General features: G+C 42.9%; 1 protein-coding gene across 2 annotated transcripts in view; it reads right to left on the bottom strand.

The window, feature by feature from the left end:
• The window catches only part of LOC138590964 (protein jagged-2-like), a 61,706-nt gene that overhangs the window by 32,750 nt on the left and 1,501 nt on the right, over nt 1-27,455 (bottom strand). For both annotated transcript variants that reach the window (XM_069661415.1, XM_069661416.1), the window contains exon 3: nt 9,545-9,602. In XM_069661415.1, the coding sequence (XP_069517516.1) occupies nt 9,545-9,602 (58 nt within the window). The remainder of the gene's footprint in view (nt 1-9,544; nt 9,603-27,455) is intronic.

Raw genomic sequence — 27,455 nt, 5'->3', positions numbered from 1 at the left:
GAGTTATTCACTGATTGATTACTGGAACAAGCTATTGACTCTTTCAATCATTAGTACAGAAGCAAAGAATGGCTGACTAAGGAAAAGTCTTCAATTTATTTTTGCATGGCACACATGCTAACAGTGCTAATGGGTTTTACTTGAAATTGTTAGTAATTTTTGAAACAATGGCAAAGACAAAATCAGCATTTCATTTCTAACCCATAAACAATTTTGCCTGCTGAAATTATCATAAAGATTTGGCAATTGTCATCGGGACAATAACTTAGCTTAGCTAAAAGTAGCTCCATGACTTAACAAAATATTGTCACTGGCAACTTTTGAAGGTTTAGCTGTCATAAAACAGATGGCTTGTCTAAATGATGAATTCAGCAAATGTAACGTTATTGTGAGTAAGATTTATGGCGGGGTTGCTGCAGATTAAACAAATTAAACCCAATAAATAGCAGGACAGAAATACTAACGTTAGCGTAAACACTGAGATAGCATCATCAGTACCAGTCAGGTAACACAAACAGTGTCTCCTTAAGTCCTGAAAGAGTTCCACTTTATAGATTGTTTTTTAACAACATGAAATAAAGCCTAAATAGTACCCTGAATATTAAGCTAGTTAGCCAGATAAGCCAAATATGCTAGCGGTTGCTGCTTCAGTAAGACTAGACAAACACACTGTTGCATTTTTGCTTTTTAAAAGGAACAAAAATAGTGACACCAATAAGACACCAACTCTTAAGGCTCTTGTTACCTAGTATTGCTCTTACAATAACCTTGTGTGCGACTGTTCAACATGCGGACTTCAACATCGATAGCTTGATGGCCCTGCCGTGCTAGTGCTAGTTACGGTTAGCTATGACAGAACAATCATTATCAGAAGAGGGTTTAGGCGAACAGTCAACTGACTATCCGGCTACTTTTTCAGCACTATAGAAAGAATTTCAGCGGGTCAAGTATTTGGGTCGGTTAGATAGGAGTCTGAAAAACAAAAAAAATCTTAATGACATTCCACGGAGCAGGGCTGATTCCGTTACGGGATTTGACCCAACAACCCCATGTTTAGTGAGATAAGACAGTCCATGAGGCTTCCAAGAATGCCTGTTGTTAACACACATCAGAGGGAAGGTGTAACCTCCGGTCAAACGTCGCTCTGCTTCACCAAGAATGTGGAAAAAGTAAAAAAGAAGAGGAAATAAGAAGGGAAAGAAAGGAAAATTAAGCAAGAACAAACAGAGGGTGTATGAGCGAGGTCTGCAAGGGCTTGATAACCGAAATGCTTTTACTGTTTTCCTGCTTGGTGAAATGCTTTTCTGTCCCTCACTCCTCCTCCTCCCCCTCTCAGGATATCCAGCCCCTACTCCATGGGAGCCAGGCCGGAAATAATAAGAGACGGGGAACAGACAAGGAAGGGCGACATAGGAAAGACCCTTTAGCTTGTTCTCAAGGAACAGAAGAACCGTGACGGAGCAGGCTTTGCCGCTGTGGCCTGCAGAGCCGAGTGTGACCTGGACATGACAGAGCTGGAAGGAAGTACTCATCCTCATTGCTCATGGTGTTGTTGTCTTCAGCGGGTTGAGCAAAGAACCAACAAAGCCCGAGTTAATGGTTTAAATCCACACAGGATAACACTGGAGCACTGCAGTAGTCCGTATGAGCTAAATTTCGACAACCAGGTTTTACTATAAATATTTCCCTTTATGACTAAGATGGTTTTTACTTCAAATTGATTTCTCAGGAATCTGTGCCACGTTTTCATGACCTAACAGCACACATTTTTAGCTTTGTGACAACACAGTTTATCAATGGAATTTTAATTGGTATCTGATCTTAAACTTTTCTTTCCATTCCCCTCCATTTTCAGTCCTTAGCCTCTAGTCCTTTAATGTTTATAAAGCGGGGTCATAAAGCCCTTGGATGAGCACAGATTTACATTTTCAACCATACAAATGTGGGCTGACTTTGTATAAATTGCACATACAATATTCTTACAATAACATAAATGATGGTTTAAAGTTAGTCTCGAAGTAGCACAAGTTGAAAACACCTAGAGGACCAACTGATTTTAGCAATAACAGTAATGTCTGTATAAAGTTTGCTAACGCTAGCTAACGTTAGCTCCACGAGTTGGTTGAAAACACATGCCTCAGGCTGGCGTGTAATGAACGACACAATAATGGTTTAAACATAGCCTCAAAGTAGCACAAATAGAAGGAACTTACTGGATTGACTCTGTTATTTTAGCGATAACAGTAATGTCTGTGTAAAGTTTGATAACGCTAGCTAACATTAGCTCCACGAGTTGGTTGAAAACACATGCCTCAGGCTGGCGTGTAATGAACGACACAATAATGGTTTAAACATAACCTTAAAGTAGCACAAGTAGAAAGAACTTACTGGATTGACTCTGTTATTTTAGCGATAACAGTAATGTCTGTGTAAAGTTTGATAACGCTAGCTAACATTAGCTCCACAAATTGGTTGAAAACACATGCCTCAGGCTGACGTGTAATGACATGATAATGGTTTAAACATAACCTCGAAGTAGTTCATGTTGAAAACACTTGTGGACCGACCGTAATGTTAGCTATAACAGTAATGATTGTGTAAAGTTTGCTAACGATAGCTAACATTAGCTCCATGAGTTAGTTGAAAAAGCATGCCTCTGGCTGACCTTTAATAACATGAATATGGTTTAAACTTAGATTAGTACATGTAGAAAACTGTGGATAGATATCACTGCATCCATCTAAAGTGTGCTAACTTTAGCTAACATTAGCCACTTCGAGCTAGGCTACGGGTCAAATCAAACCAAGTCAGACTGTGGCAAGAAAGAACCCTGACTTTAAGTAACGGGTGCATGAATGCACGGATTCTTACATTTACTTTTGCATGCATAATTTTTCTATTCATCAGAGTCAACTTTTATAGTTTCTGACACTGACAGTGTTTAAAATTGTTTGTCTTTGCTGTACTCATACTGCTGAAGTTTGACACTGTAGAAAAAGAACCCATTTTCATGCTGTCCTGATTTACTGAGTCTCTCTGCGAGCTAACACACTGCCACAGATTTCAGTCCCACACCCACCACCTGAAACACCCAGGCACTCACTCACTGCTGTTCATCTCCAGCAATTAGATATAAAAATATAGACCAATCATGAGCTCTCTCTGTACTGGAGGAGACGCGCTAAGAGAGGCCGTTGTTACTAGGGAGAGCAGGAGAGAGTGGGCCATATAAAACCAGCTTATATAAACAACGAGGGGCTTCAGATCTGAGCAGCTGATCGTGTCAAGAGTTGCATGATTGTCCGTGTGAAGAGAAGATTCACTTTATAAACAAAGCGTGACAGTTTTTTTGTTTAGTTTGCAGTTGCATGCAACAGGCTGCTTGTAACTGGAGTGTTTTGTTAGAGTGCCATGGCACTTCTTATTTTGCTGTGACCTTTGACCTCCTTACAGCTTCTTGCTTGTAACATCGGTGATCTTTTAACTGAAGTGTTCACACTGCAAGTTAAAATGTGTCAGATAATTTTGTTCTCTGACATCTGATTTCAGGAAGATGCACAGTCACATTTCAGGTTCCATCTGGACCACATGGGTGTGTAGACATTCTGCAAACTCTTTACGGAAAATTCAAATAAAAGCATATTAGTAGTTGTGCTTCGAGGAATCCATGCACCTGTGTGCAAACCCTTTTTTTTTTCTATTACAAAACACAGTGCCAAGATTTTTATGTCACAACACGTGCAGCTGCGTAAGAACTTCGTTTTATTTAAATCGGGAACAGAACAGTCTGATCCCAACGGAGGAGGGAAACGAGATTACAAGTCCAATCAGACGTTCGATTGCAGTTATAGGTGCGTGCCAGTTTTTAAAATTTAGTGCTATGGACACATTTCTGTAAAAAACTGTTGAGTTTCTGAGTTTTAACTCTCAGTTCTAGCTGCAACTAATAAGAATTTGTAATCACTTCTTTCAGTAAATCATTTGATTTATATATTAACAAATGTATTAAACATGTCCGTCACAGAAAACTTAAAGTCGAACTGTCGTCCTATAGCTTTAATTGGTTTACACGGTCGTTTAAGAGGTCTGTTTTATTACTTTTTTCCACTTAATCATTTTGTGACCCCTCATACTTAGCTTTGGACGACATAATGAATGGATGGGTAAAATAGCTGTGAAAGCACACCTGGAATGAGAAGCACTCCCAGAACATCAGTCTCACATTAACAGTGATTCAGCGATGATAACCTGGTTGTCAGGGGGCTGTGTTTTGGGAAGCATTACCCTCCAGGTGGTTCAGCGCTTCGCTACCAAACTTTCACAACCATTTTTCATGCTCTCTGTTTTTTTCTCAAGGCAACTGTAATAACCAAATCATTTCATACATATTCATAAGGTTATATAAAACAGGTTTAAAAGGACCACGGAGAACATTCTAGACTCCATGGATTTGTTTTAACCTGCTTGGCACTTCAGTCAGGTGGAGTTAAATGCATCAAGACACTTAAGACAGCGTCATTTAAATTATAAAGCACATGAAATTGCACTTTCAAAGGTTGTCCTGTGATTGCCAGATCTTTATAATTAGTCATTTTATTGCTTCATACAGTTTGGCACTCTCTCCCACTTCAGTAAGGCTAATTACCTAATTTTCTTTGCTCACATCAGTCAAGCGTCATTATATGAGCAGGCTTCCACTTTACTTTTCCAACACTGTGCTGATTAAAGTTGTTAGCTTGTGGTGACAACACATAAATCATTATCTGACATGAAGCTGGACCATTTTTACATGCCTATAAAGATATCAGAGTTTCAGTACCAATATCAAAACAATACTTGTTCTTACATCTAACAAAAGTCAGTGCCAGTTTGTCCCTGCTGAAGGTGTGACTCTTTGAAAAAGGTCCACAATTAGATGGTCCAATTTGTAAAAGATGCTAATTTATAACCATAAACAGTTGGTCATTGTAATCCTCAGTAAACCAGACTCCAACATAAGGTAATGCACAAGGATTTGTTGCAGAAAAAGGAACATACACAATTTCCCCAGACGTGTCCTTAAGGCCCTGGTTTCTGATGGGTGTGTTCTCCAATACAGAGGTTTCAGTGCTATCGTTCCAACATCTGGTACATACCCAGTATCGGTATATCTCTACCCTCCAGTGAAGCTCCATACGAGCCAAAAATCCACCAACCCACAGAGTCAACAACAGCGTTGTCCTCTTTTCTTCTGCCATTTCTGTTTTGTTTTTAAACAGGCGGGGGCTTCCTGAAGCATAAACAGCCTTTACAAAGCCTTCTTTTTCCTGAGGCCTCTCCAACCTGCTGCCCAGACCTGTTCACACAAAGCTCCTGCAGCACAGACTGTAACTCATGGCAGGAAACTCGATTCATGCCGTCTCAAAACATCCAGCAGCTACTTTGAGGAAAAAAACATCCAGAACCACATTTCTATAATCCCATTATTATTATGATTTTAATCTTGAAGCCATCGTTTTGTTATTTGGCACACTGTATTACTTAATGGCGTGTCCCAAGCTTCCATCAGGGCATCTTTAAATGGATCCGTATACAGTATATGAAGCATTATTACTTATATAGTACACCAACACTAACAGGTTTAAAGTGAATGTCCATCCTCACAATGAGAGCGTTATAGCACCACTTCACCTGCTCCTGTCGCTTACTTTTGTATCACTTACTTTAAAGTCACAAAAATTTGCCCACATCCCGGTATGAACTGTAACGTTTAAGTGTAGAGATGCAGAAATGCTAAGACATTCTGTATCAAGCTTTCGTTTTCTTTATCTTGTAATTTAATATCTTCTTTATATCTAACACGTAACGTTGGGCATTAGTTAAAATCTTATACGCATTTGTCTCTACCTTTTCACATTTTGCAGACGATTAACTGATTTACCGATTCAAAAAAATAATCAGATCTGATGTCAAACTTGTTTTTACTTGCTTTCGTTTTCTGCAGGTCTACTTTAAATTACATACGCACTGTGCAGCTGCTTTTTTATGCATGAAAATACATTACAGTGCATTGAGAACTTGGCACACAATCAGAGGACTCAAAGCGGGCTCTCGGGCAAAACAAAACTTGATTGGGACATCCCTAAATTCTTATTCCCGTACACACCTGGCCTCTCACAGATGACAACTCTCTCCCTCTCTAATTATGCCACAGTATCGCTAATGCTGGCTAACCTAACATGTAACACACAGCACAGCTGGATGCAACAGGTTTGTGCCTGCTCTCTGACGCTTGTCAAATTGTTTCCCCAAAACGTAGGAAATCCCAAATGAGGCACAAACAGGAAGTAGATACACAAAGAAGTAACAAAAAACACTTAATCCCCAAATATCTCCTCACCATCACAGCTTAACATTCTCAGAGGAATTCATATTTTTAGCTGATCCAGTATGATGAAGCAAGCAGGTAAGGTTTCAGTTTGACAGGACACTTCACACAGACTCACTGACAGATTTAGGGATCAAACTTGTAATAACGCAATGAGAGAAATACTCAGTCCAAGTCTACAAGACGGGACACGGCGGTCGAGATGTCAGCACTTCCTGTCTTTGACTGCCAGCTTTAACCCTTAGAGGATTAATAAAACATCCCCGTGGGTCATCACACCGTCATATCTACAGGTGGTCAATCAAGCAAAGACTTAAGTGTCCCACCACCAGCGCTGTCGTCCAAGCCCAGGCACGGCAGCATGGATGCCAACCTGTCACAGTGTTTCGGGATAATGAAGTGGCGTGCGGTAGCCGGACAGCTGCCACGATGCTAATTAGGAGACAGACATCAGAGGAAAGAAGAGGGGGTAAAAAAAGAGCGCCATGGCCCATAATTAATGGCTTAACGATGCAATGTTCTCACAGGCTTTATATAGAGGGGAGCCAAAAACATTCTGGATGACCCTGAAGAGGGTAAGAGAAGGGGAGATGGTGGAGGAGGAGCACAAATAAGCTACCTGTTAGTCATAAGTCTGAGCTCCAAACCTCAGCTCGTTCAGGTTCTAAGATGCCAATATGAATGTGCTCGCTGGGGGCATCAATCACAAAACATGGCACACATGCCCCATTCCTTTCATTTTAGTCAAGGTATTGCAGGTGTTTGGTATCGTGAGTTACGTGTACAGCTTGGCTTTCTTTCCATTCCATTCCAAATGCGCTGTGGGCTGTAAATGTGTCGTATGCTAACCTTCCCATTGGTGTACACCTGGACATCACCAAGAACGTTTAGAAACATGGTGGACATTATCCCCACCCAATTAGGAAGTGGAAAGAGGAGGTGTCAGTTTTTGTTGGACCTCGTGTTGAAGCTTGGAATGCCTTGAGGATTTTGTTCCAATCTTCGCACCTGTTTATCTTTTATTGGATTCGCATTCAATAAAAGTTATCACACCCAACTCTCGCAGCTGGGTGGAGCGTTTACTGTTCATACTGACTATATTAACACATCAGGCCATGTCACATGAGTTTAAAACATCAGCTCTAACATTGATTTATCACCGCACAACTCTACAGCAAAGAAACATCAGATACAGAGCATGATGGCGTCATATCATCAATCAGATGTGTCTCAATCCATTATCAATCTTTGACGCTTGACGCCACATTGATCCTGAACGAATCTCGAGGTATTTATGTGAAAGGGAAAGTAGATGAAAAGAACAGCCTCAAGAGAGTTCTCAATAGAGGCATTGGTTTCTTTGTGGGCGGTAAAACAAGACAAAGGAGGTGCCATGGGCAGGTAGGAAAATATCCTGAGTCACTTAATGATCTGAGTATTAAACCAACTTGTATGGAAGATGAGCCAACACCCAACAAAGCAAATCAGTTATTGTCCTATCACATAGATTACATCCCTCAATTAAGCCTTCTTCCTCCCAGCGGTGTTGGGAAACTTGGCGAAAGAGGGCCAGGATGAGAGAAGCGAGTATAAACAGGATACAGCTGTACACAAAAGACGTCAGTGTTGAGGTAGCAGGCAGGTTAAGATCAAACTAGTTGGCCCTGCAGGTCCATCTAACACTAGTTCACAGTTCACGGAATCAACATAGGTGACTTCCAAAAATATGTTTAAAAATAGGTTTCCAAGCCAAGCCCAATCGGAATACCACCTGTGCTAATATCACTTTGTATCTATTGTGTATACTGATCCTAAAATGGACCTGTCTGCACACCCCATCCCCGGGGACTGCTGAGCATCTCTTGCAAGACTGATGGATGGAAATCATCCATGTTGTCTGAGAAAAGCTGAACATTTACAGACTTTGACGTGATTTAATTTCTTTAATGGTTCCAAAGGGTTCATGCAGCAAGTTCAAGCTTCCTAGGTTACAAACAGTTGGGCAACATTGAAGTTATGAGCTTAGGAAACTTTAAAATGGCTACATCTATTGCGTGACTGGTTGATGGAAGGAAGTCATGTTTTTGATTCAAAAGCTTTATTTGCACTAAGCTCATCTGGCCTGGGTGCGATTGTTCCATTTCTCCATCACTCATGCACTTTTGCAAGATATCTGCTTATCTATCGGCCATATTGACTTTGAATTTGATATAAATACCCATGCTCAGGAAAGGAGGATCATTTTATTCACCTCCTGATTTGTCCTTTGGCACAAACCAAGTTTAAACCTTGGCACGACCAGTTTGCTTGATGTTTGCTAAAGCCATTGATGCTCCTCAGTCCTTCTTGATAAACAAACCAACCGAATAAGCCTCTTCTTGCTCAGTCTTTCTCACCCATTCACAATGTTACAATTTGACGGTAAATAAATCTGACTGATCGTTATAGTCCGAATTACGATATGATACGGCAGGATACAACACGACACAAAACGATACAATACCATACGATAGATACAATACGATACGATGAGATACAATACGATATGATACGATGAGATACAATACGATACGATACGATGAGATACGATACGATGAGATACAATACGATACGATAAGATACGAAACAATACGATACGATACGATGAGATACGATACGATGAGATACAATACGATACGATAAGATACGAAACAAAACGATACGATACGATGCGATACGATGCAATACCATGAGATACAATACGATAGGACACGACACGATACGATAAAATATGATACGTTACGATAAAATACGATACATTATGACACGATAAGATACGATATGATATACTTTATTGTCCCTGTAGGGAAATTTGTCTCGGAGTCGAATTAAGAGACAAACCAACACTTGCAGTCTAAACCATCAGATGGATCAAACTGGACTCCTGGGATTAATGACAAATTCTCTGGACTTGGTGCAGTGCACATTTCAAAGCCATACTAACCTGCCAGGCAATCCAACATGTGACCAGAACATAGTCATATTCAACAGAGCATTGATATGCACAAAACACTACTTTTGCTATTTGTGCAGAAGGAAGGGATAAAGTGTGAGTCAGGATGGAGAGGAGAGAGAAGTGTAAAGATATTATATTACTGAAACACTGTGTTTTACATATTGCAGACGGCTCATCCTTACCATTGCTGTGTGTGCCGTTGTCCCTGTCCCACGCCTCCACTATCACAGTGTACGCTCGCTGAAACAGAGAGAGAAAAGGGGGCAGAGGTTATTATGGTTCACACTGATACACTGAAAGATATGCCCACTTCAAGACGTGGATGTGCACATGCTCTGGAGTTTACACAGAAACTTGGATATGAGCTGCCGTCACTCATAATCAGACACACATGAGTGCTTTCACACAGACACACACACACACACATTCTGCAGAAAAAGGTGAGTAACGATGGGAAAATAAGTCTGTTCCCACGCTGTTGTCACTGATTAGCTTCCATCTGCTCGAGGCTGGTTAACAAGTGTTCTATCGAAGAACGAAGCATTCACCTTGAAACCAACATAACACATTTTTCATCATCCAGCAGACAGGTGTGCTTTATGATGATAATGTGGTTTCCCAGCCAAATGTAAATCCAGTTTTCCCCTGTCATGTCTCAGTCAGGCAGAGATTAATTCATACCATGACACTGTATCGATCCCAGAGGGCGGCTCCACAGGGAGGTCAGCACCCCTGGAACAAGCAGGGATTTGATGACTTGCTCGAGGGCACTTTGAGTGGTAATGTATTGATTTCCAATGGGGAAATTCATTTTTCCCGGCTTTTCCGCAGGGAACTGGTGAAGACTTTTAAGTCAAGTGGCAGGGGAGACATTTGGATGATCGAATCGATACTGTTCAGGGTTTCTTGCAAAGTGTTACAGCCTGAAGTAAAAACAGTCTCAGCTCACGACAGAAGGAAGAAATGAGTGTACTTTGATTTAATCTTATATGAATCTCTCGCTTTATACTAAGTGTGCATTCCTAGGGCGGCTGTGGCCCCCGTCGGTCGCCTCTCAATTGGAAGGTTGGGGGTTCGAGCCCATGTCGAAGTGTGCTACGTCCTGATTGGAGATTGGCACTTAGGCCTTTGCTATCAGTGTGTGAATGTGAGTATGAATGGGTGAATGTGACAGTATGTAACATATGTAAGTAACTATGTAAGTACAGTCCACTTCTCATCCTCTCACAACATGTTCCTTAGATGCAGGGAATTCTGCATGTTGCTCATTGTTAACAGTCCAGCTGGCAACTTGAGACGCAAGAATGGGGTCGGAGTTGAGAGACGACATCGACGACTTGATTGTTATCTGCAGTTACAGGCAGATGTCTGTATAAAGATAAGATAGATTTGGTGGTCGCCACTTGGTACTGGGACCACATTTGCGTTCTCCTTTGCTCGGCACACAGGCTGTTTTCTTGCATAAAACCAAAGCCCACTCGAACGGGATTGTTAAATATTACTCTGACTAAAAACAGACGACAAAAAGAGAACTGTTCCAATTCCAAAATGTGTGCTGCGCCAACAGAGCCTTTCATAATATGAAGATATCTGTTCAACGACTTCTACATAAAGTTTACGAGATGTAGTTTGAATGTCACTAAGTCCGTTTCAGCAACATCAAGTAAGCACAATTATGAAAGGATAGTGAAATAGTAGATCACATCTTATGTTGTGTAATAATACCAGCATGTTAGTTGTTATACAATATTTGGTGCAATGAAACAGATTTCAGTGGATATTTTGTGTAAAAGCCCAGCAGGCCGGCACACTATGCCCTACTTTCCCAAGGAGACGGACTCTGCAATCCCACAGCAACAAACTCTAACTCTGAAATTGTTTCAGGTGCAAGGCTTTTTTTTTTTTCTTCCCTTTTTTCACGGGCATCAGCAAACAAACCAAAATGGAGCTCGCTGTCCGTCACCTGCATGGGGCCGGACGAGCAGCTGTGAGTTCCCATGACCCAAGTGTGACTCAGAGGGACCGAGGGCCGCGGGGAAGATTACAGGGGACGTTACAAAGTGGTGCTGGGAGAGATTAGAGGCGGAGAGGGGGACAGAAACATGAAACACGAAGGTAGAGGGCCAAAGTGCTTTATGGCACCTTGCTGGTCATTTTTATGGTGCTCAGATTTTGGGGTTGAGGAGTTCAAAGTTTGGACGGATAGAAAAGATTCAGGAGAGGTGAAATCATTAGTCAGATTAGAGACCGTGTTGTTACAAGTATTTGGTTGCTTCAGGGTGTGTTTGGAGCAAGTTTGGAGATGTTTCTCTAAATTAGGCAACGTTTATTTCTTTAACTTTGATGATGACATTCAAAACAATATAAAACTGAAGAGACGGCAGAGGACTTAGTCCACAGGAAACAACCCCATCATGGAAGGTTTTAGGGTCACTTTGGTGCAACAGATGCTTATTTCCTTTATCAATTATTGTTAATCTACAAAATGTTGGAAAGAAGTTGAAAAAAATCCCACCTTGCTACACTGTCATCAAACAGAAGTGTCAGACATGTCCTCCTTTAGAAGCTTAAACCAAATAATGTTCATATTAAAACCTGCTCTGTATCAGCTGCTTCCTCTGTGTCTTTGATTTTACAAAATTCACCAAAGCAATTTCCCTATTGAGACTTGGACCAATTACAGGAACTGCTAATTTAACACATTCACAACCGAAAAGTGGATTAAACCCTTTGATAACCCCTTTTTAAATCGTGTAAATGCCACTCCAACGTGACTGTGACTTGAGACAATGCATCCACTGCATTATTCAGGCAGGTTTTATAAGCCTGGTTGTGTTTGTGTAATGTCATCCAACTTCCAGACCAGAGAGAGGATGCAACTCATGTTTGCCATCCTTTCCCTCTGAGAGTGTAAGAACATATTACACCAACAGCAAGTGAGAGTCAGCCAAAGCTGAGCAGTTACATCACCAAAGTAAGAGCAGAAAGGAACACTGTGCTCTGCAATGACAGCTTTCAAACTTTTCCCTTTCAGACTTTTTAACGCGACTGCACTTAATTCAACCATCTGCTGGAGGAGCCTCCTGCCTTCTACTCTGTTGGACTTTATGACTGCAGCAGTTAACATCGGAAGGTCCTGGCACAGTCTGAGGAACAGCACTGCAGAGGAGTACCTTTACTGTATGATTGTACCACAGGAACTTCATAAGGAACTAAATAAGCCTCTTAAACAGGGAAACACTCCAAAGCATGGATGCTTTCAGCTCCAACACAAACATTTATTCAAACAGAAATGGTCATCCATCTAAAACTTTTACATTTAAAGTGTATCCCTCGGCCGCTTGATGAGTCTTCACTCTCCTTTAAATTGCCGCCCAATGAATCTCGAGATAGGGCCGTGAGGGATGCACCCGATGGATCCTTTGTGGCCCGCATTTGTTGGGCGCATCTAATGGAGCCTTCGAAATGTGGCCTTCAAATACGTTCTTTGAAGGATGCTGCCCCCTGAATTGGGACACAGCTCATATGTTGCGTTTCCCTACGAACCTCTCGTCTGGTTTTTATTCACGTCAACACTGGTTGGGTTCATCCTCCGAAATGAGACACGTTCCACCATTTCATGGAAACAAGTGGTTTAACCAAGAACCCAAGCAAACCCCAAAGATCTCTGTTCCGGGTCACATGATCAGGCTACAGTAAGACATATCAACTGGTAGGTGTGACTGTAGCACTGGGACTTACGGAAGGTCAAAGCCAATGCCTCATTAGCAGGTTGCTCAAAGTCTCTGACAGGCATAAAACAGAGTCTGGAACCGTCATTATTTTCTTCAAACACAAATAATGAAGTCATCCTGAGCACAACACCAGACTGACGCTGGTTCTCCCTGAGTTGGAGATGACACAGCCGTGATTTATGAGCCCAGTGAGCGGCCATAACTCAGTAATGAGTGAAAATAAGTGGACATTATCATAATCAATCTCTCCTTTTGTAATCAATTTTAAATGTCACAGCCACTGGCTCCCAGACAGATGGGGCTGTCCCACGGCCTCAGAGGAGCCTGACATGACTGTGTGTGTATGTGTGTATACATGTTTAAGTGTGTGCGTGACTGAACTGATGTGTGCAGTTTGTGTCCTTGAAGGACAGGAGCTGGAGGATCAAAGTGTCACGTCCCTGCTGTCTGCAGTGAGACGTCCTTACGAGTCAAATCTGTGTGTGTGCTCTTTAAGTGTGTGTGTGAAAGAGGGGTATGGTGGGAAGGAGGGGAGGGTGGGGACGTGTTGGGAGACACTTGACACCTCCTAACCAATTTACAGGAGTCAGAGGGATTTGAGTTTTCATTAGGCGAGGAGAAACCAGCGCACTCCGCACCGCCTTCACCTGTTCAATGAATAAATTACTGCTTCAGCGCGGCAGGAACAGCCGCCAGCTACACACAGCTCTACTGAGAATACACTGTACAGTCTGGAGCGGCTCACACCATGAATTTTGTTTTTGATGCATGCTAATAAGGTTTATTCAATACAAGTAAGGTTCATTCTTCAGCTCAGCTTCCTTGGTGATTTACTTAAGACTTTTGGCCTGTGACGAGCAGGGTTTTTGCACTACGTTGGTTTAAGTACAGTTGGTGGATCCTACGTTGGGTGTGGGGTTTAGGAAACCACAAAAAGCCAGCTGAACCAGGAAACAGCACAAAGTCATTACTACTTTTGTCGACAGAGGTAACTTCAAGGTGAATGTAAGTCCAATATTTATTCGCCTTTAGCTCTGTTTTTGGTCTCCACCAACTCCTGCAGGCTGTCTCTTTAGCTGCTAAATGCTAACTATGTTCACCAGCTAGCTGCTAACTTTGAATGAATGCTGTGTGCTAGGAAGCAGATAGAGTACAGTTGGTTTTTAGAGTCATTTCTCAGCTGCCTGTTGTTGCCAAAACAACCAGCCGTGAGCTCGTTGCTGGAAGATTCAAGGAAGAACAATGGATAGATGACGTCTCAACAGAGCGTAGATTGATTCTCTTGCTGTTGCAGCTAACGTGAGGATGAGGTTTCCTAGTTAAAACTAAGACAGGCGGACTAACTTGTTGGTTCTCTTAACGTACAGTCGTTAGCTAACATCAGCTAGCATTAGCTCCTTTTCACCTCCTAAGATCTACCTCTCAGTATCAAGTATCTTCAATGCATCACACAGAAAAGAGTACTTGCAGCCAGCGTTACAGTTTATATAAGTATTTGTCCATTTTTAAAATTCAGAAACATTGACAAATAAAGCTTCTAGTCACAGGTGTTTCATAGCTCTTCTTTTAAAAGACATTCATGGCTTGCTGGTGATAAATAAAGAAGAATTGGGGAAGTTACAGAACCGACAAGAGGAACAAAATGAGCATCACCTGCAGAAACTCAGACTTCTGCTTTTTGATTTTCATTGAAAAGGTTTATTGTATAAAATGGGTGCTTAGCAACAAAAGGCTGTGGCGTTCTGTCACTCCAAACCAAAGTCAAGCTGGACTAAAATCAAGAGGAAAGTTGCTTTAATAGAAATTAACAGCAGCGGGAATTTTTAATGGTACAAAAACAGAAAAAGCCGGAGACCCAATTAACAACTTTTCTGGAGTTGTGATCAGAGGAAGACGTAAAAAAAAGCAGCAGCAACACCTGTCACGTCACACCTGTTAGTCTATTGACATGAATAAAACATGTCGCTCCCGGCAGAGAGGAGCCGGGATGGTTAATTTAGCACATTATTAACAGAACGAGCCCACCACCCCCTCCACCAACCACCAAGCACAACCACCTCTTCTCTCTAAGGAGGCCTCACGCACTCACCCTCCCCCAGGAGGCCTCGTTCAGACAGCAAATCTAATCAAAGCTAATCTAATCAGGTCTTTATACCGAGCTGCAGAATGGAAAAATGACCCAATTCACTTTTCCCACACCAAACGCATGAGAAGCTATTTCTGTCGCTCCAGGTTGCGCCGGCTCCTCCAGCGACGGAGAGGAATTGTGGGAGTTTGTCTTTTATGGTAAATCGATGCTTTGCCTGCTGTGTGAAGGGAAAATACCGCCTTAAATCCATTAGTGATTCAGTGACATACTTAAAAAGAAGCAAGACTGTGTCACTCTCACATATAAGGAACTATTTCTCTCCATTTAAATCTCATAATCTCAGGGGGTATTTCCATTGCACAACATGCGTGTTTCAACACTTTGTGTTTGTTTAAGGTGCCAAAGACTTCAGACGATCTCAGTAAGACACAGCACGTACGGAGATAAAATCTGAGTACAACATTGTGTTCACTTTTTTTATTACCTCCTCATCAAATTGTCTGTAATCAGATGCTGCTGCCGAGACTGCACCAATTAAAACTCTGACTCTCTCCTCCACTGTGCATAAACAGTACAAATGTTACTTTGTTGTTGCTAAATGCTGTTAACAATCCCTGTGAAGAATGTCTTCGACATACTCAAGGCTTTTACAGACAAACATTTTCGGACCGTCTGACAGATTTTCTGCAAACTCATATGCACGAGTAATACTGGGAACGAGTCTGTGACCAGTTCAGATGCTTGGCTGGAGCTGCTGATTCGACAACAGGCTGTAAACAGAGCGAAGTGGAAGAAAAAAAAACCAGAGAGGGAGAGCGGAGAGAGAGAACAAGACAAATTCAGACCAAGCATGACGGTAGAAGTCCACCGTGACTCACCGAGGAAATGTGTCGGTTTGAACAACCTGGTGGGGACAGATTTTAGAGCTGAGCTGCCTTATGATTGGAATAATGCGAACATGTAGAGGTGGGTAGCGTGGTGGCGCTTTCGAAATGTGAATTCAGACAGGGAGTTACAAAGAAAGAAATAGCAGCAGGATGCCTTTTTTAAAACAGAAACCTGCAACACAAGGAGGCACCGGCTTCACAGGTGTGAAGTTGCTAAGTGACACAAAGCGGTGCATCAACGGGGAGTTGAAAATAGATCATCTGTTCGCACCAAAATGCAACAGCAAGCTGCCTCTTGTGGTTTTATTAATAATCTGTACTTAACCAGTGGACTACCTGGAATCTAAGGTTTATAACGCTTCACCCACCAAGAGAGTACAATCACAATCTTGGTCAAACCAAGTCAAATGTGTAGATTTCAGCCTTCCCAGTGTAAAGATATGGAGCTTTTCTCTTTCTCCAATAACATCAAATTAACTAAATCCCTTTAGGATATTTAACTGTAGGTCACATAAAATGATTGGTAGACGACATATTGGGATCAAGGAAGAAAGCTGAAATGCCGCCACAAAGAAAGTAGGACTCATTTTCAATTCCTTATGTTGAATGTTGGGCTGTCACAGCCAGTCAAAACTACACGGTTCCTGGTTCGAACCCTGGTTCGGACAAAGTGTGGAGTCTGCATGTTCTCCCCGTGCATGCGTGGGTTCCCTCCGGGTACTCCGGCTTCCTCCCACAGTCCAAAGACGTTAGGTTAATTGGTGACTCTAAATCGCCCGTAGGTCTAAGTGTGAGCATGAATGGTTGTTTGTCTCTATGTGTCAGCTCTGTGATTGGCTGGCGATCAGTCCAGGGTGCACCCCAACACTCGCCAAATGAGATAGGCAACAGGATAGGCTCCAGCATCCCGCAACTCTGAGAAGGATAAGCGGTAGGCTGTAGAAAATGGATGGATGGATGTTGAATGCTTGATTAAATATGTCTCTGACTCATCTTAGATGTCGAAAAGTTTCTAAAACAGTCAGAGAGATCTACAAATCACGTGGAGGTGACGCCCAAAGAGTCCCAGCAGACGATACAAGAATACCATCAGTTGCTGAGTCGATTCCTAAAAATGACTACTCATCGCCGTCGACTTACAACAGGATGGACACAGCTCTATATTCAGAGCGAGGAGCCAACACCTGAAGCAGGCGTGAATACCAGATTCAGCATGTTGCACTCCAGAGAGCAGCACAAGAGAGGCCTTATGTAAACGCTCTCAAATCCACTCCTGACATTTTGCCCGGCACAGCTGCCCTCCTCTATCTCCCCTTCTTTATGTTTCCATCTCTCGCTTCCAGCCCCCCCCCCCCCCCCCCTCCCTCGGCTCGTCTTGATAACTCAATATCTAGGCACAAAAGCAGAGGTATTAAGTCATTGTTCCTGCAGTGACAAAGAGGTTAAAGCAGGCCTCATTTTAACAGTGTGGACAAGAAATTGATATTCTCGCTGTGGGAAAACCCCCGAACGCCTCCGTCATCACTGATCCACCTGAACAGCCCACTCGCACCAAACAGCAAACACGAGTAAAAGAGCGACGAGCCTGCTGCATGCAACATAAAGTCGGACTGCTGTTTCAAGCTAAACTCTTCAGTGGGAGGAGAAGAGCTGTTAGAGAGTTTGGGTGCAGTGAGTCGTAGAGTTGCCTCATTTTAAATGTAAACACAAAAGAGAAAGAGATAAAGGACGATGATTGCAATCATTGAAGGTCAAATTTAGACAACAATATCGAGTCTCTTGTGGTTTGGATCTCAGTCCTGGCAACCTCAAAGAATGTTCTCTGTAAACCAGTTGTGGTTACACTGTTATTAAGAAAGACCCAACCTTGACCCAGACCGTCTAAACCAACATGGATCCATTTCAGATCTCGAAGTCTTTAAGTCAAAACTGTTAGAAAAGGTGGTTGCGAGGACAACCCAACGCTCACCTATCCAGCAATAACCTTCTAGATGATGCTCAGTATGGTTTGACGGTAATCACATTAACGAAGGTACAGAGCAACCTCTTAATCGCAACGGACTCCAATCTTTCATCTATGGACACTGTGGACCATAACATCCTCCAACTTTCTAGGTTCCATTCATACTCAAGTTGTCGGACACAAACACAAAAGATCTGGAACAACTATATCACTACTACGAAGAACTCGGACATGTCCAGGGTTATCCGAATCACTTCCAAAAAAAAAACTTCCAGCACACGGCTATGGGAGGTCCACTGGGTCAATCTGTACGCTTTGTTGGACTCTTTGGAACTACTTTATCTCGCCTGGGCTTAAAGAGCAAAATCATTTCGTGGATTGAGAAGTGTGTGAGAGTGTAACAGGTTTCTCCATGTAGTGGGACGTTGGGTAACTGAGGTTACTGACACTGAGAGATTTTGGCCCCAGATGTGTTGAGAAACCAGCTGAACTTTCACCCAACCCCTCTGGAGAGGGCCGTCACAACAGGCCGCAAGACATCCATGTTCAGCAACGTGCAGGAGAAGAAGATTGTAGTAGATTTACTTATTTAAAACCGCCAAAGAATGAGTCACGTTTATACCAAGCCTGTTTGCAACTTGAACTCTGGAGGGCTTTAATTTGGTTTATTAGTCCATTGAAAAGGACAGAAATGTGAGGAAGTTGTTTATTTCCAACTACTACTTAATGTGCTCTTTACAAAGGTAAACGCCAAAGAAGAAAAAATACCACTAAATTGATTAAGCTTAGCGGAAAGAACACTACAAACAGATCTGCAAGTTGGAAAACAGAAGTGACTCGAAACTTCCATTAAATTCAGGCCATGTCTTACAAAACCTCACGCACGATGGGAATCAAAACCTTCTGCCTCCGTGTAACTTTGGTTCAAAAGCTGGTTCACAGAGTGAGCCTGAATGAGCGGAATACAAAAAACACAACACGACGATCTTTTCCCACTCTGTTTCGGACCAAAGAAAGCAAACTGTAGGTGTGATCACACCCTCAAAACAAGCTAACAAAACTGGAGCACGGGAGCCAAATGGTTTCTAACGCACCAACTATGTAGCTACAGGGTTTTCTCTTAGTGCAAGAGAGACTGGGAAAGATGGACAAGATAAACAAGGGATGTGTGAGATTTTCAGAGATAAACAAATAAAGCAACAATGGAGGGTTTGGTCATCTGGAGCCTGCATCTCTCTTTCACATAACCTCTGAGCTCCATTAGCCCTGTGAACAACTACAGAGAGCCAAGTGGGAAATTAAGCTCTGTATGTCTGATGCTTTAATCACCACTGCTCGCCTTACTGCTCGCATGCATTTCATTGCCTCTATCTCCCTTACACACACACACACACGTACATTATGATTACACATACACAGACCCCATTGACGCCTGGTGCAGGCATGTAATCTGAGAGTTGATATCTTATCTAGATAGAGAAGAAATGTGTTAATACAAGGTGTAAACGCATGTTGAACGCATCGCATTTGGAATGCTATAGGATCAGCGAAACCGTATCTGGAGGTGGACTGACTTGCACTGTGATCAGCAGGTGTGAAAGAGTTTGGACATGTTCTGCTGCAGCAGTTTCACTTTTTGTGAAGCTCAGTTTAGCAAATCTGCAGAAATCAGCAAAATAATAGGACGCTGCTTAACACCAGGTGTAAAAGGGGGTCATTTAAAAGCTCATATGCTTGTGCACGGATAACACACACGTACAGTACGAAGCTGTTCTGTACATACTGTACACACACATAGTTGGCTTAGAGGTAGTTTAATATCATGCCATGTCTATGGTACATACTCGTCCCTGATTGGCTGGCAGGTGTCCATTGAAACTGTATATCAGAACATGTTAAACATAGTGTAAGCTTAACCACAGCGCTCCATCAGTGCTCGGTGTAGAACAAACTGCAGATAACTGGCAATGCTGGTATTATTTCACACTGCGTTAGCTGTGTAGAGGATGTGATATAAGGGTGATAATTGAGTCTGAAGTTACATGATGTAAGTACGTCTTCAATGGAGGAAAAGCACCTTCACTTTGCCTCTTTAAAGAGAGCTTTCCCCTTTAGAGCTGCAATTATTTACTGATTAATCAATAACGGCTGGCTTTCAAATTAATCTCTGACAATCTCTCTAAGTTTGAATGATTTTTAAAATATTATATAAACAATATTTTAAGTTTTCTTTATTTCTCAGTGACAGTAAACATTTGGGTTTTAGACAAACAAGACATCTATCAGACATCAACATCTATTTTCACAATTTTCTGACATTAAATAGACCACGCGACTAATTGATTCTTTAGAAAAATAATCTGCAGATTAATCGATGACAAAAACCCTCGCTAGTCGCAGCCCTTGTGTTATAACTAAGGGTTAGGGTTAACTTGGAAAGCAATCCCGACTCGAGGTAGACTAGTAGTATTACATGGACATTCTTGCTTCTTGCTTCTGCAGCACTTTTACGTTTAGTTTTTTCCTCTTAGATTTCAAGTGAAGATCAGGAAAAAGTAGTTGAGGATCTTTTGTGAAACTAATATTTCTGAGGTCAAGTTGAGGTTAATTAATATTTCTCCCAGGACCAGTTCTGATTACTTAAGTCTGTCAAAAAGTGTGTGTTTCCATACACACACACCCTTCTGTCTTTCTCACACGCACGTACACACACATTCGATTCGTCCTCTGGAGTTTTAAACTTAACCTTTAACCAAATTTAAACCCCAAAGCTTGGCTCACCGTGTGAGGACCTGCTGGTTTCCCCCCCCATTACATAAATGTGAGATCTGATTAATGTCCCCGCAGCGTGACAAATACAAGTACACAAAGCTGCCACTATAAACACCTCGGTCACACATCAAACCAAATCCTCCAGCAGCATCAACAATCGATCTGCGGGACAGACGGAGCAGCTAATCACACATTTATACGCCCTCGCAACCAGGTCAGCTGACTTGGACCCGGCGGCATCGTGGGAAAGATGAGCAGACCCGCTCCTGACCGCAGTTAACCGAGCAGAGAGCGTTCAACCGCCTCGCCTGGCCGACACACACCACGTAACAGAGCCCTGCTGCGGCCGCTCCGCAGGCTTTTAGGCTTATTAGAGACACAGAGCGCAGAGGGCACGCAGAGGGAGCAGTTTGTGGCCTCAGTGTGTTATTTTACAAGGAGAAACATGTTCCAGGTTAACCTACATTCTTTATGAGACAACACTTCGGGAGGTTTGATGTGACAAAGTCAAGTATGCATGAGGAAGAAGGAAACATCAGTCTGATGAAACAGTGAAGTACACGCGACGCTAGTGAGACACTGATTATCAAAGGTCTTAATTACTTAGGAGGTCGACCTATTTAAGACCTTTTTAACGAGCTTATTCAAACACAACAGCAACACACCATGTCACAGGTGTAGCTGTGGATGCTTCTTCTTTAGACTAACTTTAGCTCAGGTCTCTGACTCTAATTTAATGATGAAATATGCACAAACTTTGGCCAAGAAATCATTTGCAATAACGCACATGGCCGTTGCACCAAAAGGTTGTTTTACAGTAATAAAGTAGGTGGCAGCTGAGGACAGTTGGACAATGGTTACAGTGTGAGCACATCCGCCATCGTCTCAAGCGGCTCGCTGCCTCTGCCGACCTTGTTGCAAAACTAGGAATCATACAGTTACAAAGAATCATCTGAAAAAAAGAGTTTGTGCACGCCGGTTTGGCTCGCTGGTTGGATCACACGTCCCGTCCCCCGGGTTCGACTACCACCCTCGGGCCTTTGCCGCGTGTCACCCCCACGCTCTCTTCCCCTGTTTCAACACTATCCTCTGTCCTCTCTCTCTCAATAAAGGCATAAATCAGTGTTGATCTGATTGGAACATTTCTTGCGTAATCGGCGGAGTTCCCCTCATAGCAACCCCCAAAAATATATAAACTATCTGCAAAGTGAAACGGGAAAATACGCAACACCACAAGCAAGACATTAGCACAATACACTAAAAACGAATGTCTGCAAGAAGCGAGCAATCATTGCGTTTTTGCATCGTCTTCGCCCCCTGGCATTTACATCTACCAATTCATCCTGCCCTCTCATTGGCTGTAGGCCCTTACTGCTGTCATTGCTGGTCAAAACTAATCTCACTTCAGGATTTGGACTCACAAAGAGGTCCAGATATTTAACCTGCGAGATATCTCCTGGACATCTGCCATGGATGAGAGGATCTCTTAGATCACTGCTTTGAAAGGGCGCCGGTTTAGCTCAACGGTTAAATCGTGCGGCCCGTATACAGAGGCTGCGGTCCTCGATGGGGCGACCCCCGGGTTGGATCCTACCATCCACTGTCCTCTCTCTCTATAAATGAAAGCTAAAATGCCCCAAAAAATAAGCCTTTGTCAGGAATCTCCAGAAACCCACAAGTGAAATATTCAGTGCTAAAATCGTGTCGTTTAAACCCTCCATTAGTTTCAGCATCTGGTTCTGTTAGTCCAAAACAATGGCAGCTTTGCAAGCGGTGCAGAAGTTTTAGTTTTGTTGCAGGACTGTTTTGCACATGTGGGCTGGTAAAATATATCACTTAAGTCTTTCTACGTTTTCAACGCTCGTCCCACAACCTGAACTACACCTCATCCTCCCTCGGCTTCACCAACCCTACACCTCTACTCACTATCACACCCTCCTCCTCTCCCTTTCCCTGAAACTAATCAACCGTGAAAGCTTCACCAAACCGAGCAGAGCACCTGACGGAAGAGCGGGCCGGGGTGCCAGGGACGCACTCGCCAAAATGAGCCCGACAACCTGCGAAGACGACGTCGACTCGTCGTCATCCAACATTGCACTTTGCGATTGCTCTCTGATACTCCTGCGAGTGAGGTGATCTGTAATCATAGCCTGTTTTCCTAATGCTATTTCACTAAAACATTTATTCTGGGAGGAGGAGGAGGAGGTCTCTAAACAACAGCTGTTCCACCTCTGTCCTCTCAGATCTGCCAGGCTGACTGGGGGGGAGGGAGGCAGGAGAGGGATCTGGCAAGAGAGGGGGCAGAGAGGGGGGAAAAAAACGGGCCATGAAACTGAAGGAGTACGCACCCTTGATCCTTGATTTACTCACAGAGGGGTGAGGGGAGGACAGCAGCTCTAAAAATACCCCATAAGGAGAGAGAGAGCGAGGGAGAGACGGGAGATTTGGGTGAGAGAAGGGGGGCAGGCGAGGAGGAAGAGGAGAAGAAGAAAATGCTTGTTTTTGCTCCTCTCACTACTTTAAAAAAGGCAACATCTTAAGTTTGTGCGTCCTAAAAATACACCTCCCTCGTGACAAGAAATCTGTGTGGAGGGTTTTTTATATTTTAATAGGAGGGGGCTGCATCATCCCACTTCCCCTCTCTCTTCCCCATCATCCCCCCCTTCTCCTCCCCCCTTTCCCTTTCATGAAAAAGATGTCACTAAAGACCCAAACAGCCGGAGGGGTTAGCATGAAGGGGAAGTGATCGGCGAAGGAAAGAGGCAGAACAATGTCCTTCTTTTTTTTATGTTCTCCAGCAGTTAATTCATGTCAGGACCAGTGGCCCAGATTACTGTCCGACTGACTGAAGGAGTCCACTATAGCAGGACCAGAGGCTACAGGCCACCGACCCACACACAACACACACACTCACTGAGTGACTGTCAGCTCTGTCTGTGGACGACAGCATGCCAACTACAGTCTGTGGTCGGAGAACGAGCAGAGTGAGACATCTGTCATTTTTCAATCTTGAAAACTGTAGGCTTATAGATTCAAAATTCAAAGAATGATTCATTCAATCAAACAAAACGGAGTTTAAAGAGCATCTTAGTGCCGAGATTCAACCTTCTTTCACTCTCATTAAAGGAGCTTTCATATCATCTCATAGTAGCTGATGCAAATTTATCAATCAATCAATACATTTTTATTTATTTAGCGACAAATCACGACACTAAAGAGCAGGTCTGGACCATTTTCTTTGTAATACTAGCAATTTGTAACACTGGCAAAAACAAACGTCCTTTAAACAGGCAGAAACCTCGAGCAGAACCGGACTCGCCGATGGAAAGCCGTCTGCCTCGACCTAAAGGCCAGTTCAGATCAACGATTCGTAACGAGACGGGACGCAACTGCCAAAAGAATCCCTCGAACATCTGATCGCAAACGTTTTAAAACTGGGGCGTTCACATCAAAGCCACGGAACACGCACAGATGCGGCTGACTGTCTCCATAGCAACGACGCACTGACATACCCCACTTCTTCTGTGTTAATACTATAACGTTAGTTAACACTATAATGTAAGTAGCTGGAATTCTGTTATGGTTCTAAAAAGAAGTGGATGACAGTGACAGTGACATGCTCGCAATGCTAGCTGTAACACTGATTAATAAACGTTGAAGACAGAGAGTTTGGAAAGAGAGGATTTGGAGCGTCTTTTGCTACTGCAGCGCCAGAGACAGGGTGCCTACGCCAATTTATGCTGCTTCCTGATTGGCTGAAGTGAAATAGCGACATTGACATCAATAGATAACTTTAGCTCAGCGGCTAAATCGTGCGTCCCATATACAGATATTACCTTCAACCCTTGACCGCGTGTCATCCCCACTTTCTCGGTACTATCCACTGCCCTCTCTCTATAAACAAAGGCATAAAAGGCCCAAAAAAATGTATATAACAAAAAAAAAAAAAAAAACACAATCATCCTTAGACGCTTGATTTTGAGAGAACCTCAGAATAAGCATCAGAGGAGGGATCACTCCTTCAGGACCGATCAGTAGACGCTATATAAACACAGGAAACCAACAATAGTGATGAGAATAGGATTAAGTTGATCTTTTTAGACAAAATGGCAAAAAAAATGTGTATTTACAGCTTTTAAGAGAGGAGCATTTGCTGCTTTGCTCAGTTTTATATCCGTATAAATTGAATATCTTTGGGTTTGAGATCGTTCATCCGGGGAAACGAGACGTTTTAAGAGATGATGTGGGAACAAGTGATGGGCAACTTCACTACTTTAAGGATATTTAATGAACAAACGGATTAATAAACTGACACATCACACAGCAAAAATAAACCAAAACTGTCTGTGATGCTGAGGGAACTGATGAGAAAGAACGCAGCATACTGACATTTTAACTGCTCCGACCTTGACAGCCTCATCACAAGAAGCTGCTGAACACCGATACCCTCCTCCTTTTGTGCCCCCTCATACACACACTCCTCCAACCCCCCCTTCTGAATGGATAGTGGAAAATACTGACCCCACACACGCCGAGTGAGACAATGACCCAATAACGGATAGAGCGTGAACCTGAGAGGCGGCGATGTAAAGGCATCCCCCGGCCCAGATTGAGCGGGGATCTTCACTTGTTTGAGTAGTTGGTGACACTGATATCCAGCGCCTGTGTCACACACAACTTAGTGGTAACCGTATCCGCCCGCAGGGCCCCAACTTACTACTTCCATCTTCCCCTCTGCTGACAGCTGACCATGGGGAGTGATGAATGGAGAGGTCACATAGCCGGCCGAGCACACAAAGCACCCGATATGTCCGATATGTATGTATCTGACATGAACACACACAGGCGGGGTTTCTGCTTTTTTACTGCAACTATGTGTGGAATGAGTCTTAAGATGATTCATTTTCAATTCTTTAAGGTTTCTAAAGGTGATTAAATGCTAAATTGAGGGCTTCTGATTAGCTTCAATCATTCTGGGGCTCAGTTGGTAGAGCAGGCTGCAGTCCTTGACGCACTGATTGCAGGTCCAACTGCCAATCACTTGGTGCATGTCATCCCCCCACTCTCTACTCCAAACACTTCCTGTCTCTCTTCAGCTGTCCCATAAACTAAGGCCAAAAAGCCAGAAAAATAATCTATTTTCATTCATTTCAGAGTTCAAGTAACTTCAAGTCTGTAAACCGTCCATCACACGTTCCCAGAGCACAATTTAAGTCTTCTTCCTGGAAAACCCACATTAGGCCATTTAAACTAGTAGAGAAAAAGATCAATACTTAAACTGGCGAAGCTGCAACAAGGATCATGTTTGTATTTTTTCTTCCTATAATCCAAAAGCCATATTATAGTTATTTTTGTTTATCATGTAGCTCTTATTTTCCTAAAATGTACGACACTATCTGCCGCTGGAGTGGGATTATTTCAACCTGTCTCCAGGTAAACAGACAGTAGCCAATAGTGTGAGCATCTCCAAACAACACAATAAGACTCATTGCTGCACTGCCATCATGGAAATAGCCACATTATTGTAGTATATACTGTATCTGAGACGAACGATTAAACCTGTCTTGTACTAAAAAATACGACTTTACACCTCAGTAAAGGCTGAAGTCATTTTGTAAGATGGAAATTATTTCACTGTTGCAGCCTGTTCAAAATAATTTATCACCATAAAGAGTCATCAACTACTTTTCTCTTAAAGTTTTAACGTTCATCATCTCCGTTTTGATCCTCCTGTTTGACTCACAATGACGAGGGACTCTTCTTTTGACAGCTCACTCAGCTGTTGTGGGAATCAAACCTGCGATGTTCCCTCCACAGGACGTCACCCTCCCCGCTAACCCTCCCTGATACAGATCTCAGCAGCTCCTTAAACCTTACAGAAGCTTTCATAAAACACTGTTCCTGTTTCCCACGCTGTGTCTCCAAATAAGGAGCGCGAGCAGGTTTTGATTGGCTCCTGCGGCTCTGTTTGGATTAGATAATAAGTTACCTGCCACTTCTTCATCTACGAAATCTTGGGAATCTTTATTTTACACCCTTCAAACACTGACACCACACCCCCTCCTCCTCCTCACGCCTTTACACAGACACAGTGTAACCGAAGCCACACAAACAGCGGCTTGTTTGGTAACGCATCAAACCGCACTGCACCGCTGCTGTGCGTAAAAGTCGTGCGTCACGCGCGCACGGGGCTTTCGCTTGATCAGAAACACACAGACAATCACTCAAAAGCTCTAAAATAGGAATGCAATGTCCCTCACGACATGTTTTGTGATGAATAGACATCAAAAGTTGCCAACTTGGCACGCGGAGAGGAGAATGAGTGGCACGCAGACACTCAGACAGCAAAGAGAGACAGAAAACTGTGCCAAAATGTGCCAGATTACACTTTGTACGAACTGAAAAGACCGATTTCAGGGTGCGCCAAGATTCACCACTCAAACATCCAAACTCCCTTTTGGAATTTCACATCTTTTGGACACAACATCGAATATTATTAGCATGAAATCTTGTTTTTATTAGGTGGTGAAGAGATAAGATAACCATCATCTGTCCTGAGATGCATCCAGACGAATATGTTGAATTTGAGCAATCTTTAGTCTGAAATCTAACTCTTCCACAACTATGGCTTCTGAAATTTGGACGATT

Source organism: Semicossyphus pulcher, unplaced genomic scaffold (genome assembly GCF_022749685.1).
Source record: "Semicossyphus pulcher isolate SPU_LCO1_2020_fin unplaced genomic scaffold, fSemPul1.0.p SCAF_14, whole genome shotgun sequence".
Classification (NCBI taxonomy): domain Eukaryota; kingdom Metazoa; phylum Chordata; class Actinopteri; order Labriformes; family Labridae; genus Semicossyphus; species Semicossyphus pulcher.
This window is presented reverse-complemented; position numbering and strand designations above follow the sequence as displayed.